The sequence below is a fragment of the Carya illinoinensis genome, chromosome 3 (assembly GCF_018687715.1).
Source record: "Carya illinoinensis cultivar Pawnee chromosome 3, C.illinoinensisPawnee_v1, whole genome shotgun sequence".
NCBI lineage: Eukaryota > Viridiplantae > Streptophyta > Magnoliopsida > Fagales > Juglandaceae > Carya > Carya illinoinensis.
Genome location: NC_056754.1, coordinates 45,907,777 through 45,922,967, shown reverse-complemented (window position 1 = coordinate 45,922,967; position 15,191 = coordinate 45,907,777). Strand labels below are relative to the sequence as shown.

Here is a 15,191-nt window from a genome sequence, read left to right as displayed (position 1 = left end):
AATCTGTGAAATTGGGGAGAGATCAAATTCAACAGTATGGAGACAGTTTTGGGTCAGTGTATGGAATTCTAAACTGCCAAACAAAATTAAAAAATTTGCATGGTGAGTTATGCAATAGGATTTCACCTACTAAGCAAGCTCTTACAAGGAAACATGTTTTGCAAGATACAACTTGTGATCTATGTAGACGGGGAGAAAGATAGCATCCATGCATTGTTCTCATGTCAACATGTTAAAAAGGTTTGGCAGCAGATCTACCCTCTGATGGCTTCAATCTCTTCAGAACAAAAGAACTTTGGACTCCCAAGTTTTTTATATAAAGCAGAAGTTTTCAGGTATGGATTTGAGAGAAGTTTTTACAAGTACTTGGAGATTATGGTATATTAATGAGGTATTATGGATGTTTCATCAGGAAAAAGAAGAAAAAGAAGTAACCTATGGCTCTGATCTAAATCAGCTTTTTCTACCACTCTTTCTTGGAACCAATGGGCAAACTAATTTGGCCATGCATCATAATCAGTGATCCTATTTTGATCAAATTAACTGCTCAAGTTTTTTAGCCTTAGGCTATAGTTTCATTACCCTTTTTTTCTCAACGGCTAAGCAATGATAATACAAGTGTAGCAGCACTTTCATCTGAAGAACTGGTTCATCTGGCCAGATCTTTAAAAAAATGGATATACAAATTTTATACTACAAGCCTTCATAGGTGTCTTACATGAGTTTGCAGTGTGCTTTCCTGTGACCCACTTGGGATATTTCTTAATTGAAGGTAACATGAACCTCGCATCCGCCATCGACGAGGTAATCCAATCCGGATTTTTGTTGGATGCCTTCATGATCCCCATGGATATGGAACTCCGGTACAAGTCTCCCTAAATTCCTTCCCATGTATATGGAACTCTCCTAAAACAAGTCTCTTAAGACTTCAGGGTACTCCGAGAATATCTCCACAAGCTAATAGCTAAGACTGCCAGACCAGCAATTCCAGCTAACATCTGCCACAATCAACATAATCAATGTGTTATATGGCTTTTTCATGATCATAAGGAATTTTACATACAAATTTCAAGAAAAAATTGGAATGCAATAGGCAATGGGCGATTGCTCACACGAAAACAAACCCTCCTGGACAACCCCACAAAAAAAAACACAGAAGCAATGCATACCAGGGGGTACAAATTAGAATATGTCCTATATGCACAGGCAGTGGCAAAACTGACCTTTGCATCTCTGTGATAAGTGGTCTGGGTGGGTCTGAAGAATGACTTCAACAACTTAATGCGGGACGTCTGGGGCATTAGAATCACTGAAGTGAACAGTTTTCTACAAGGATATGGCAGTATCCTTTGTAGTGCCAACTGTACCGTTACTGGAGTCAGTAATGTTCTAACTTTGGACCGCGCTTCATCTATAATCTGCATGGGAAAAACAATCACAAATCAACTCTTTCATATATTAACAAGAAAAGAGTAAAAAACACTTCTCTACAATACTACAGTCACAAATTATTACGGGATATCAGTCGTCCCTTTCCATATTTCAAATTGTACAGCTTACTTTCCTTGTATACAGCTCAATTATAGGACAAATTATAGGTCTTGTTCCTTGTATTTAAACTCTTGTATTCCTTCTGTAAATAATAGAAAAGATTCCAGCAATTGTGCACGTATTAACTCTGTTTCTTAACATGGTAACAGAGCCATCGATGCTGCCTGTCTAGGGTTTCATCGTAAGCTTCTTCCATGGCTGTCGGCAACGAAACTCAGCCCCTTAGTGATGTTTCTTCTCCCTATTTCATTCACTCGGCAGATCACCCGAGTTCTCTCTTTGTATACTCTCTTCTTTCAGGCAATAACTACTCCACATGGCGTCGAGTGATGAAGATGGCTCTCAATGCCAAGTACAAACTCGGTTTTGTTGACGGCACGCTCAAGAAGCCAAGCAACAACGATGCAGCCGCAAAATTATGGGAACGATGTAGCGAAATGGTTCTCTCTTGGCTTCTTAACAGCATCGATAAGTCTCTCACAGGAAGTCTTATCTATTGTAATACACCACAAGTTTGGCTTCATCTGGAATCTCGATTCTCACATAGCAACAATCCACGCATTTTTCGCCTCAAACGCAATATCGCCACACTTCATCAAGACGCCATGCTGATTGCTCAATATTACAACACTATCAAACAATAATGGGAAGAGCTGGCTGCCCTTCAATCAACGCCTACCTGCACTTGTGGAGGTTTGAAAGAGTTAGCCAATATTCAAGCAGTGGAGTGAGTTTTTCAATTTCTAATGGGCTTAAATGATTCCTACGCCCAAATCAGAAGTCAAGTCTTAGCAATGGATCCTTTACCTCCAGTTAATCCGGTCTATTCTATCATTCACCAAGAAGAAACTCAACGACTTCTTCATCTGCCTCTACCAACTCCAGACATTTCTGCCATGTCTGTCAATCATCCACTAAGGATTCTTGCAATAAGGGTCATAGCCGCACCATTTGTGATCATTGCGGTAAAACTGGTCATTCTAAGACTTCTTGCTACAAGCTGATTGGGTATCCATCGCATTGGAATCAAACCCGCTCCTCTCAACATTCGGACTTGCAGAAACAACCGGTTGCACATCAAGTCTCTAGTAGTTCGATTGCCCCTGAACCAAACAGTTCCATTCCTGGCCTCACTGAGCAATATCACCAATTGATGGGCATTCTCACCCCTCCCTCTGCTAATTTTGCTGGTACCTGTTCTTTGCCTTCTTGTCTCTCTGTTTTTTCATCTAACGTTGAATGGGTTATAGACAATGGTGCTTCTGACCATATGTGTAATCATTCTTCGAAGGCTCCTACTTCTAATCATCTTAGTGCTGTTCAACTCCCTACAAGTGATGTTGTTCCTGTGTCTCATATGGGCTCTCTTCCTTTGTCTCCTACTCTTACTCTGCAAATGTTCTCTTCGTGCCAGATTTTCAATTTAATCTACTGTCTATTAGCAAAATTACCAAGGCACTCAAATGTATCGTTATTTTCTTTCACACTTTTTGTGTTTTTTAATACTCATGGTATTTTACATGAAAAGATTTGTGTTGAAACAACCTCAACAAAATGGCGTTGCTAAACACAAAACATCGCCATCTCCTTAATGTTGCACAATGTTTGTGCTTCCAAGCAAATCTCCCGCTCTCTTTTTGGGGTAAATGCACTCACCGCCACCTACTTGAAAAATCGGACACTGTCAACTAGTCTTGGTAATATTACTCCCTATGAGCGTCTTTTTAACAAAGCGCCCTCTTATGATCATTTGAAAATCTTCGGTTGCTTATGTTATGCCCAAAATTTTAGCTCTCATAGGGATAAATTTCAGCCCCGTGCCTCTCCTTGTATTTTAGTCGGTTACCCATTTGGTCACAAAGCTTACTATGTGTTTAATTTAGAAACCAAAAAATTATTTATTTCCCGTGATGTCACATTCGTCGAGCATGTTTTTCCTTTCCATCATCACAGCCTATCTCCGTCATCCCTCAACCAATCTAGGACGTTCCCATGCCTCCAACTACCCCTATACCATCGGCACCAGTTAAGTCCATGGATCCTTCTTCCTCTATTGATCCTCCGCCACGTATAGACCCTCCACCACCTACCAGATTCTTACCATCACTAGACCATCTCATCTCCACGACTATGTCTGTCCTACCTTACAACCGGAGTCCACTACGCTCTCCTCCACTTCACAGCATCCCACAGGTACGGTTCATCCTCTTGCAAATTTTCTTTCTTATCATCGTTTCTCTCCCAAACATTTTGCCTTTTTATCTGCTTTGAATAACTATGAGGATCAAAATAACCATCTTGATCCTCATAGTTATTCTGAAGTTGCTCGTCATCCTCATTGGCGTGATGCCATGCTTTCTGAACTTAATACTTTAGATGCTAATCATACGTGGAGTCTTCAACCGCTCCCTCCTGGTAAGAAACCCATTGGTTGCAAATGGGTTTTCAAAACTAAGTTTCATGCTGATGGGTCCATCAAAAGGTATAAAGCTCGATTGGTTGCCAAGGGTTACACTCAAGTTGAAGGGCTCGACTACCATGACACTTTGCCACAGTTGCCAAACCTGTCACAGTGTTGTGTTCTTACCATTGATGCTGCTCGTCATTGGCATCTACACCAATTAGATGTTCATAATGCCTCTCTTCATGGTGACCTTGACGAGGAAGTCTATATGGTCCCTCCACCGGGATATTGTTGTAAGGGGGAGAACTTATTTTGCCGCCTACACAAGTCTATATATGGTCTCGAGCAAGCATCAAGGATTTGGTACTCCAAACTCTCTTCTGTCCTTATGTCTACCGACTTCCACCAATCACATGCTGACCATTCTTTATTTACTTGCTATCAAGGCTCTTCTTTTATTGCCATACTTGTGTATGTGGATGACATCTTGATGACAGGAAATGATCTTGCTGCTCTTAATTCAGCCAAACAATTGTTGGCTGCCAAGTTTAAGATCAAAGATCTTGGTGATCTCAAGTATTTTCTTGGCTTGGAAATTGCTCAGTCACCTTCTGGGATTTTTATCAATCAACGCAAGTACACCTTGGACATTCTCTCTGATTCAAGTCATTTAGGTACTCGTCCTGCGCATTTTCCCATGGAATAAAATTTGAAGTTGACTCATGCCAAGGGTGAATTGCTATCGGATCCCAGCATATATCGAACACTTATTGGTCGTCTCATCTACTTAACCATTACACGACCTGATATTGTTTTTCCTGTTAATGTTTTAAGCCAATTTATGCAGCAACCTCGGCAGCCTCATTACCAAGCAGCTTTGCGTATTCTTCACTACCTCAAGACTTCTCCTGGACATGGTTTATTCTTCTCCTCTACATGTAATTTCCAGATTTCAGCCTACTTTGATTCTGATTAGGCAAGTTGTCCCATAACTCGTCGCTCGACTACTGGCTTCTTCATCAAACTTGGTGAAAGTCCCATTTCTTGGCACACCAAGAAACAATCAGTTGTGTCCCGCTCTTCCACTGAAGCAAAATATCGTGCCATGGCCACTACCACCTGTGAACTTGTTTGGCTTAAGCTTTTATTTAAAGATTGGGCAGTTTTTCATCCACAACCCATGCTTCTTCATTGTGATAATCAAGCTGCACTTCATATCACACGCAATCCAGTTTTTCATGAAAGGACAAAACATATAGAAATTGACTGCCATCTTGTTCGTGACAAGTTTCATGCCAGCTTCATTTCACCTACTCATATCTCCACTTCCAACCAATTGGCCAACATCTTCACTAAAGCTCTTGGTCGGGAAACATTTCATCACTTCCTTAGCAAGTTGAGCATTACGGATCTTCATGCACCAACTTGAGGGGGAGTATTACGGGATATCAGTTGTCCCTTTCCATATTTCAAATTGTACAGCTTACTTTCCTTGTATACAGCTCAATTATAGGAAAAATTATAGGTCTTGTTCCTTGTATTCAAACTCTTGTATTCCTTCCGTAAATAATAGAAAAGATTCCAGCAATTGTGCATGTATTAACTCTGTTTCTTAACACAAATGGCTGCAAACAGATGGATGTTTGGACATGAAGACAAAGCGCTATGGTATGGTAGATGCTAAATCCTGATTATTCAGCAATGCTATTCCCATTACAGCAATATTGTTTAGAAAAGTATCCAAACTATCACAAGTAGACTGAACTAATTTTTATGTGACCAGAACAGTTGTAGTTGAATTATTTACCAACTAAGAAGCATTAAAGAAAACAATATTAAAATTGAAATCAAGAAAAACTGTTTTTTTCCTTGGCAACCCAGAAAAGTTGCTCCTTGTACACAAGTCTGTCTCTCACCATATATTTATCCCTGCATATTTTTATACCCTTAAGGCCAATAGAAATGCAACACATTTATATGCAACCTGAAAACTACAACATAGACTGGTAGGCACAGTCACAGCCACCAACCTCGAAAGTAGAGCCAACATCACCAGCATATATCCTAGACTGGTAGCTACGTAAAATCCTGTCAAGCCAGTAGTAGTTCTCCTGAAAAAGCAAAAGCAAATCAGCAACAGAAAAAGAGTGGTAACAGCAAATTATATTTAGCTTTAATTTCTCACATCCATGAACCATATGCAGGATGATTGCCTAAAACAGGTCATAAGAAAGGTAGCTCTACAATTTAAAGTTGATGACAATAATCAAATAGGCTTTGCCCCATCTTAACCATATGGGCCAAAATAGCATAAAACATTCAAATTTGCTAATAAAGTTTCACCTGAAGTCCATTTTCATGGGCTCTTTGCTCAATTTCAATGATGGCTAAAACATCCTCATTCGAAGGCCCTTCCTCTTGCAGGCGTAATATCTCATCCAGAGCAAGATCAGCCTGTTAAGAAGCATTGCAAGACCTATAAAGTGAGCAGGTTGGCAATCATCAAAACATAGAATCAGGGAAAAAAAATAAAATGATCAACCACTACCAGCTTTGAGGAGATTGCTGGGTCACAACTGAAATTTATGCTAATATCACCACGAACATTGCCAGTACGTGAAGGTTTATTACCACCAAGAAATACTGAAACACCTGCAGAGTAGATCTGGGCACACAAGAGCAACTCTAAGAATTGGGCCAGCATATATTAAAATCAATAAAAAGGCAAATGGCATCCATTAACACCTGCCCATGTTTGAAACGGAGAACCTGCACCAATTTTGTTTCAATAAGTTTGTTCAGGAACCCGACAACATGAATCTCCTCTACCTGCCATTTTTTCCATAAAAAGCTAATTATAGACTGTTGGGAAAATAAAAATCACACAAGCAGATTACAATCCATTATGAAAGCAGTTAATGTCAGATCTAAATAAAGTCACACACCATGGCTCCATTTTTCAGCTCCACAGGAAAGCACAATTGGACTGAACATTGTTCTTCCACCATGGGGCTGCGGACCACTTCTCTACAAGCATATCCAAGGGTTAGAAGGGAATTGAATCCTCAAAAATAGTGCATTCACACACATGGCAACTCCAGGATGTTTCAAATTTAAGACCCACCAAATGAGAGAGGGAAGTGGAACTAAAAGGCTGTTCCTTCCAAAAAAGAAGAGAGGACTTTATGAACCAGTTACCTAATTATGGTTGAAGGAAAAGTGAATGGCAATCCTTTGAGCTCATCACGGTTAAAATGCATGATGGGTTCAGGAGGCCTTGGTATTCCACCCTGCATGCAGCACAAACCCATTTATTTAACCTTAAGTACTTACTTTTCCAAAGTCAAAGTAGAAGTGCAAAGAAGCTAATAACTTACCAAATACTGCAATATTAAGGGAATTGCAATTGTAGGGTCAATATTCCCAACAATTACGACTGTAAAAGTTGATGGATCTTTGAAACAGTGGTTGAAATATTGACAAGCTTTTAATGGATCGACTTTTTGAAGGTCGCATATTCTAATGGGCTGCAGGAGAAGAAATTAACCCCAAATTAGAAGCAGGGCATATCTTGAATCAGTAAAATTAAAACATAAATCAATCTCACCCTAAAGAAATAGGAGTTTCCATAGTTAAGCTCCTTCACACGGTTCGCAAAAGCAGTGTAAGGATCCCTCTCTTGAGCACGAACTGCTTCTTCTGCCATTTGCATCACTATTTTGACATCTTCTCCTACCGGAGTTACACTTGTTGTGAACAGTTGATAGACAAGCTGTAACGGAACAAACATAATAAAAAATTGACAGGTCATAACCCCCTCACAGCAGCATATTAAGGAGATTTACACTGGGACAACAAAATTTCAAAAAAAAAAATCCAACAACTTATCTAAACCCATATATGGATGAAGTAATGGATGCGACAAAATAGCCAGTAACACCCTTTTTGTCTCATCTAAATATGGAGATGTGCCAGGTAATTGCAACACTATAATTACGATTGAAGATTTATGATAGATTCTTTTAGTACAATTCCCTATATGAGAGCATGTAGGGTTCTCAGAGATGAGACTTCAGGTATGATTAATTGAGCGAAGCATACCTGCAAGGCAGTTTCCAGGTCTGATGGTGAACAATCACCAGAGAAACTTCTCATGTATGCTCCAAGATTCACACCAACTTCAGCTCTCTTGCCAGCAAGCATATCCATCAATTCTGATGGTCTATAACCAAAAACACCGATTTCTCCTGCAATGGTTGTACCCATTGAGCAAGAGAAATATTCGCTCTCATGGAGTTCTGATAAACCCCCATATGAGAAGCCTGTGAAAATAACCTGTTGAAACAAAGAATCAAAATAATAGGTAAATGCCCCTCCACATGGGCCTTCAAGCTCTCTCAATAATGATTAGTCTCCTTTTACATTTACCATGGAATGACAAAATATACATGAATGTAAAAAGGAGGAAAGAAAACAAATGAAAATGAAAATGAAGTTTCTAGAGGCTTCAAACTTGACATCAGTCTAACCTCCCAAAACTCCAGCAAATACTGAGCATAAAAGGAATCGAGTTCACAAGCCCTTGCAAATGACAATGAAGAAGGTGATCCTAACCCTCAATGTCCACATGTAAGGTGATCTACCCTCCATATATGATAGACTGATTTTGAGATCTCTTGTTTTGCCACATACAATAATATTTTTTTTTTTTATCGGTTACATAAGTACAATAATATAAGAAAGTTCAATTAGATGAATACCCGCTCTCGATATGAATGGAAGCAATCCAGTCCTATAAAATGTACTTGTTGATTTTTAACAATTAACATGACATTTTGCCAATTCACTAATACTTTCTATTTCAAATTACAATCCCTTGATGAGTTTACACATCTATAACACTGTTGTTTCATCTCAAACCCATCTTGAGAATACTCTTCCATTACCCCTTCTGATTATTATTATTATTTTTATTTTGGTCGCTGGATCTTCAGATAAAAATGGATCACCTTAACCATAGAAAAGAGACATATCAAGGCTTCAAATTGAATGATTTGTTTCTATTTTCTCTTAATTCTATCCCATCACTTGGCTGTAAGTGCCAATTTATCAATTTCTGATAACTACACAATACCTAATAAACAAAAAAGAAACTACAAACAAGCAAGTAATAGATAATGACCACAAATGAGCTAGTGTAAATGATCTTTTACACAGAATGTCAATGGATAATTCTTTCGACTACAGAGAGTAATACAAGATGGTACCGTACCTGGTCAGCGAGGAAGTCCGTACATTTGTAGCAAACTCGCATACCATTTGATAGAATTAATTCAGTAGCTCCAATATTTGGATATTCCAACTGCTGTACAATATTCCTGAAGCATATTGTTTGGGAAAAATTAGATTCGGAAAATCATATTACAAAAGAGATCTGCCGTAGCACAAACGAGCTATCTCATTGGGCTAGTAATGACTAATGGTGCATGCAAATGCAGTAAAATATCAGAATTAATCCAAAGATACAGCAAACGTAGTCAAAGCAGATAGAAAGAGTAGGAGAAAAACAAATCAAAAGATTGATCATCCAACTTTACCCAGCATTTGGCTTTGTAGTGACAATTTCTTCAGGAATGTTTTCTTCATCCCAAGGAGAGATGTTCCTTTCTTCCTCAATACTATTAATCTTCAATACCACATTTTTAAGATCATCTACTGTTGCAGAAGCTCGAGGCTCAATTGTCTTTATGACACAGCTGCATGTTGTTTGTAATTTCTCTGAATACTTGGATACCTCTGATGATGTTATATCTATGCATATAAGAGATCATGGTAAGATAAATTGTCCTCATAATTGATTTATTTCAGAAATCAACGAACACATTTGCAGATTAAATAATATTACTCACAAGGTAATAGAGTTTTCTGGAGTTGAGCCTCATATTCAATCCCAACAACAGGTTCATTTCGAAGAAAATGCTGCAAAATGAAACAAGAGACTTTTTGCCTTGAAAACTTCAAATTAACAATTAGAAGCTCCAAGAAAGCTACAATTTGGATGTACTTGTAAATATTCATCTCGCAAGCTGGTTGATTGCATTTGATCTCGCTCCAAATAGGCAGATTCAATCTCCGACATCAGTAATGCACGGACAATAGATATTTCGCGTTCTGAAAACCCATGTAGTCTTACCCTTGCAACCTGAAACATCATAGGTTTTTTTTTTTTTTGATAAGTATGAATTAATTTTATTAGAAACAAATGCATAGGCAAAGCCCATGTACACAGACCGGAAACATCATAGATTTCTATCCAAAGGGTAAAATTTCAAACAAGAGAGAGAGGAATAGGGAAAAAAGTTCTCAATACAAGATTAAAAGCAAACCTCAATCAGCATTGACTCTAGGGCATCAATAGTCCCTTTTTCCTTGCAAGATGAAGTCATTATATATGCCTTCAGCGGACAAACTAGAACATCAGCAGCAGCTGAGCATGAGAAATAGGGTGGATTCCTTCTACGAGATATCTTGAAGAACCTTTGGTTTAGAGCATAAAGGAACATGGATTCTGCAAGTAAATCCCTGTAGTCCTTCACCGTTTTCAGCTGATCTGCTTGCATCTTGTAGCTAATCATCACTGCAGACTGTTTGGGAAGAATTAAAGATAATACTATAAGAATTTACAATTTCCATGTGACAGCTTTTCAGTCTCATTGCTTATCAATGTTTGAGTGAAAAAGACCAAGACTTAGAGCATGATTGGACACTAAGGGGATGTTTGGAAACAATTTCTATTTCATCCCATCTCATTTCCTTCCCAACCATCATTCAAACGCAAACACTTTCAAACTAATCATTACAATTTTTTCAAACTTATCATTACAACTTTCCCAAACTTTCAAACAAGAAACAACTCAACTTTTTTAAATTGCAAAACAAAAATTATATTCTAACAATATTTTAACTTTATAATATTTTTTATTCAACCTTTTCTCTCTCATTTCCCAAAACCCAATGAATACTTAACTCAAACTATTTCACTACCATTCACAAACCATCTTACTACTATTTACAAAATTCTCATATCTCATTCCTCAAGCAACCCCTTAGATATTCTCAAAACTTTTCAAAACTTCTCATAATTACCTTCACTAACATCACTCCAACACAATGCACTTGTCAATTTCTAATTTTCAACTTTTTCATCTAATCATTATCCAAACACAAAACCTAATACAACTTTCCCAAACTTCCAAATAAAACAAAAAAACAATACAACTTTTTCAAATTTCAAAACAAAAATTATATTAAAAAATTATATGTAAACAATTTTTTTAATTTTACAATATATTTTTTCAACTTTTTCTCTCTCCTTTTCCAAAACCCAATAAAGCATCTTAACTCAAATCATTTGACTACTATTCACGTAATTATGAGATATTCTAATTGTTCAAATGATCCCATATTCTGTACTCACCCCAGCAGCTTCAGATTCAACAAAACATGAAAAACGTGGCTCCCTATGAGATGGAACTTCAAATGTTGGTATAAGTGCAGGTTCAGGTGCTGATCTTTTCTGCCCGAAATTAGTCTTTATCAACTCAACAACGCTCTGAGAGAGAAAGAGAAAGGACGAGAGAGGTTGTCAAGAAATCTTAACTGGAAGACTTACTGTTATAGTTGCAATATGAAGCTTTACAAATCAATAGAAACCTGTGTATCAGAAAAATCTCCAACAGCAATCACTGCCATATTGGATAAATGGTACCACTTCCTATAGAAATGCTTGACAGTCTCATGAGAAACTGTCCGAATTACTTTCTCTAATCCAATCGGTAAGCGCTCAGCATACTGCAATCAATCATTGATACAAGAAACAACATAAAATTAATAAAAACAAAGCATATAAAAGGCCAAAAGGATACTCCTAATGTGGTCCTCCGACAAAACATTGCAAAGATGGCTTGAAAAATGATAAACACATCTCATCACAGGAAAAGAGTATTGTTTTTGGCTCTATTACCATCAAGAGATTGCCAATACCTTGCGGAATGACTTCTTCGGTCAAGTTGAGTTGGCTTACATTTTTTTTTTTTTTTTTTTTTATAGGTGAGTCAGCTTACATTATGCCCAGAAAGGACAGTAGATCTCCTAACCAATTGGAGAGCAGATTACATGGCAGCTAACAAATTGCAATTGTGTTGAAGATGGTCCTTTATTTGTCCAGTTTAGCATATTCAGAGGGAAAGGAATTATAGACATTTTGAGGATCACAAGCAGAGGCACAAGGAATTTAGAACTGTCTTTTTTAATACTTTGTTTCCTTTGAGTAGCTTCTACAGATTGTAATGGGCCGAGTTTCACTGATTTTCTTATATATTTTCCTATTTCTAATTAAGTGTTCCTCTTGTATTCTACTGTGTACTTAGACTTTTCCTATTTGCCTTTTTTTAGTAAAATCTTTGACTGCTTATCAAAAAAACAGTTGTGACGAATTATTCAATAAATGGGCAAATTATACCAGCAAGAAGAGTGTCAACAGTGGACTGATGCAGAAATTAATCATAAATACAGGAAAAACAAAACAAAACAAAACTTATTGTGCTCTATATACCTGTGAGCCTTCCATCATCAGAACCCAATGTGCATCCTGCATCCTTCCAGTTGCATTCCGGTTCCCTCGATACTCTTCCAAGACAGCTCCTCTTTCTTTTTCCAAATCTTCTTTTGAGACTCGAACCTGCATGGAACAAGTTTATGTACTAAAAGAAGCCAAAACTTGAATATTACTATATATGGCAAAGAGAACTGCTACATACTCAAAGAGATTATACAAAGTAAATCCACAAACTGATATGGTTTCGTGAGATCCGTTAGATCTACTTTACAATAAAAGTAACTTTACAATCTGAACTACTACGTCAAGCCACATCAGTTTGTGTGTTTACTTTTGTGTAATCCTTTTGTATCTAAAGTATTTCACTATGGCAAAACCTCATTAATACCTCCGTACTGAATTCTGCCAAGACCAAAATGGCTTGGGACAACAGTTCAGGCTTGTCAACAGGAACAAACAACTCATACACAGTGTCATCAGCAGAAGTTACTGCATTCTGACAAGCCCCAAATTCTGCCCCAATACTTTCAAGAAATTTGACAATATCATGATTTGTATATCTCTTAGTGGCACTGAAGGCAAGGTGCTCAACTATGTGAGCGACTCCACGTTCATCTTCCTCTTCCAAAACTGATCTGCCATGAAAGCAGTAAACGAGCTTGTAATTATACATATGGATGTACAAATATTTAATTATGACGTAGAGATTTATTGAATGAAAAATTATGCTTTGGTAAACATAAGAATAGAGATGAAGAATCTGGATAAGTAATCTCTAGAGGCTTGGACACTCCACTACTTAGTCAAAAGGTAAATATAATATATGTGAACTTCAACCTATATATTAGAAATGAAATTTATCTATATGTGAGATAAGCCTTTTTTCCTATGTGATCTGATGTAACAACCTACTATCCATCACAGGGCCTTACGAGAAAATCAAATTCTTATTTTTTTTTTCTAAGAATAGATCTAAATTCTTATATTCTCCACGGGTAAACTGGGTTTTTCTATTTTCAGAGGATTCACGTCAAAGACCAGTTTTTCAATTGCATTTGGTAAATTTATAAATTCCATCATCTCGTGTGGAAGTAATTATATCCATAGCCTCTCTGGGCTCTCGTAAGCGATGCTGATCTCCCATGTAATTGGTCTCAAACCAAAGCACAAGTCTCACTGATCCACACATTACATTGCTCAGTTTTTTCCACAAGTTTTGAAATCTTGCAACAGTTGGGCAAGCGCCATAGAATAAATTACTGAGATATAAGAGACTATAACAATTTCCCATATTATAGAGCAAGCTAAATTAACATCCAATTCACCACGAAATTAACATCCAATTCACCACGAATTCAAAAAAAAAACCACACATAATCAAGACCAAAGCGACAAAACAAACAAAAAAAATAAACGGCTACGGTTGTGGCATTCAGATATTTGAAACAAAACCAAATTAAAAAAATAAAAATAAAAATAAAAGGAACTGTGCAAAGCACTTTAAAAGGAAAAGAAGAAAGAAGAAGAAGAAGAAGAAGTTATACCCGGCTTTAACAGCAAGTGCAAGAGCAGCTCTCATTCTGGGCTTAGAATTGCGTCGGACGTAGTAATAGAGACCATTGTCAAGCCGGCCGTAGTCAACTCCAACGGGTTGCTCAGCAAGAACATCGTCCAGGTCCACGTTCACCAACTTCAGCGACCTGAACCCATGTTTCTTGGCGATCTGAGAGTTCTCCGCTGGAAGCAAATCCATTGCCTCTCTCTTCGACAAAAAATGGGCTCCCAAAGAGGACTAAACTGGAGAAAGTCTTGTTATGCGCACCGGTCCTGCCCCCTATACTGTTTCTTTAATTCTTTCTATCGACCAAGAAACAGCAAATCAACAAAATAAAATAAAATCTTACGGCGGTCAAGAGAAGTGAAAGTGTTTCCAATGTGCTAGGCCAGCCTAAAATTTGAGTTTTGTTAGTTACTAATTTATATATTAATGATAATTTATTTTTGTTTAAAATTTAAATTAATATTATTTTTAATAAAATTTACTTTTTAACCAATCTAATGAAATAGAATATCTTTCTACTTTATTTTCTAATATATTTATTATTTTTTTATTATTATTATTAGCAAGATGATTTAACCGTACATATATTATTTTAAGGGCTTGTTTGGTCGTCAGACTCAACTAAATTCATATCAGTTTAGTCTAATTTTAAATTGAGTCTATCATACAAATACTCAACTTGTAAATTACTAAACTCATTTCAACTCAAAACCTTTTTACATGTAAGATTTACAATATTTTTTAACTCAACACCTCTTTATAAGTAGGATCCACAACCTTTTTTAACTTTTTATAAATATCTTTAAACTCATCTTAACATTCAAATACATCTAAACTCATCTTAAATGTTCCCACATAACTCGCTTCATCAACTTAACTCATTATTATTAATAAAAAACTTAATTCAATTCAATTTAACATTCAAACACAGTCTAAAAGTTGCGCTACGGAACACACTAAATTTTTACACACAGGCTAGTGTATACTGTCTTTAGAAAAAAAAAAATGTACCCAAACCAGGGAGCCAAAAAGGATTTCACACATGGGCAAATAAATTT

General features: G+C 37.1%; 1 protein-coding gene across 1 annotated transcript; it reads right to left on the bottom strand.

Moving 5' to 3' along the window:
- Positions 1 to 498: 498 nt before the first annotated feature.
- On the bottom strand, positions 499 to 14,440 carry LOC122304401 (zinc protease PQQL-like). Its single transcript, XM_043116661.1, has 21 exons — positions 14,117 to 14,440; positions 12,961 to 13,207; positions 12,570 to 12,695; positions 11,669 to 11,806; positions 11,433 to 11,567; positions 10,342 to 10,599; positions 10,020 to 10,157; positions 9,865 to 9,934; positions 9,553 to 9,766; positions 9,228 to 9,333; positions 8,057 to 8,290; positions 7,563 to 7,727; positions 7,333 to 7,482; positions 7,154 to 7,245; positions 6,901 to 6,982; positions 6,701 to 6,784; positions 6,504 to 6,620; positions 6,299 to 6,409; positions 5,986 to 6,066; positions 1,224 to 1,418; positions 499 to 998 (listed from the first exon to the last, which is right to left on the bottom strand). Exons 1-21 carry the CDS (start codon positions 14,323 to 14,325, stop codon positions 921 to 923), a joined length of 3,030 nt encoding a protein of 1,009 aa, XP_042972595.1. The 5' UTR covers positions 14,326 to 14,440; the 3' UTR covers positions 499 to 920.
- Between the last annotated feature and the right edge of the window lie 751 nt (positions 14,441 to 15,191).

Coding starts and splice junctions, on each gene's coding strand:
- LOC122304401 (XM_043116661.1), bottom strand. CDS start 14,325: ATGGATTTGCTTCCAGCGGAGAACTCTCAGATCGCCAAGAAACATGGG. Junction 11,568..11,668: donor GAGATTTTTCTGATACACAG/GTTTCTATTGAT, acceptor TTTCTCTCTCAG/AGCGTTGTTGAGTTGATAAA. Junction 7,483..7,562: donor GAAACTCCTATTTCTTTAGG/GTGAGATTGATT, acceptor CTTCTCCTGCAG/CCCATTAGAATATGCGACCT.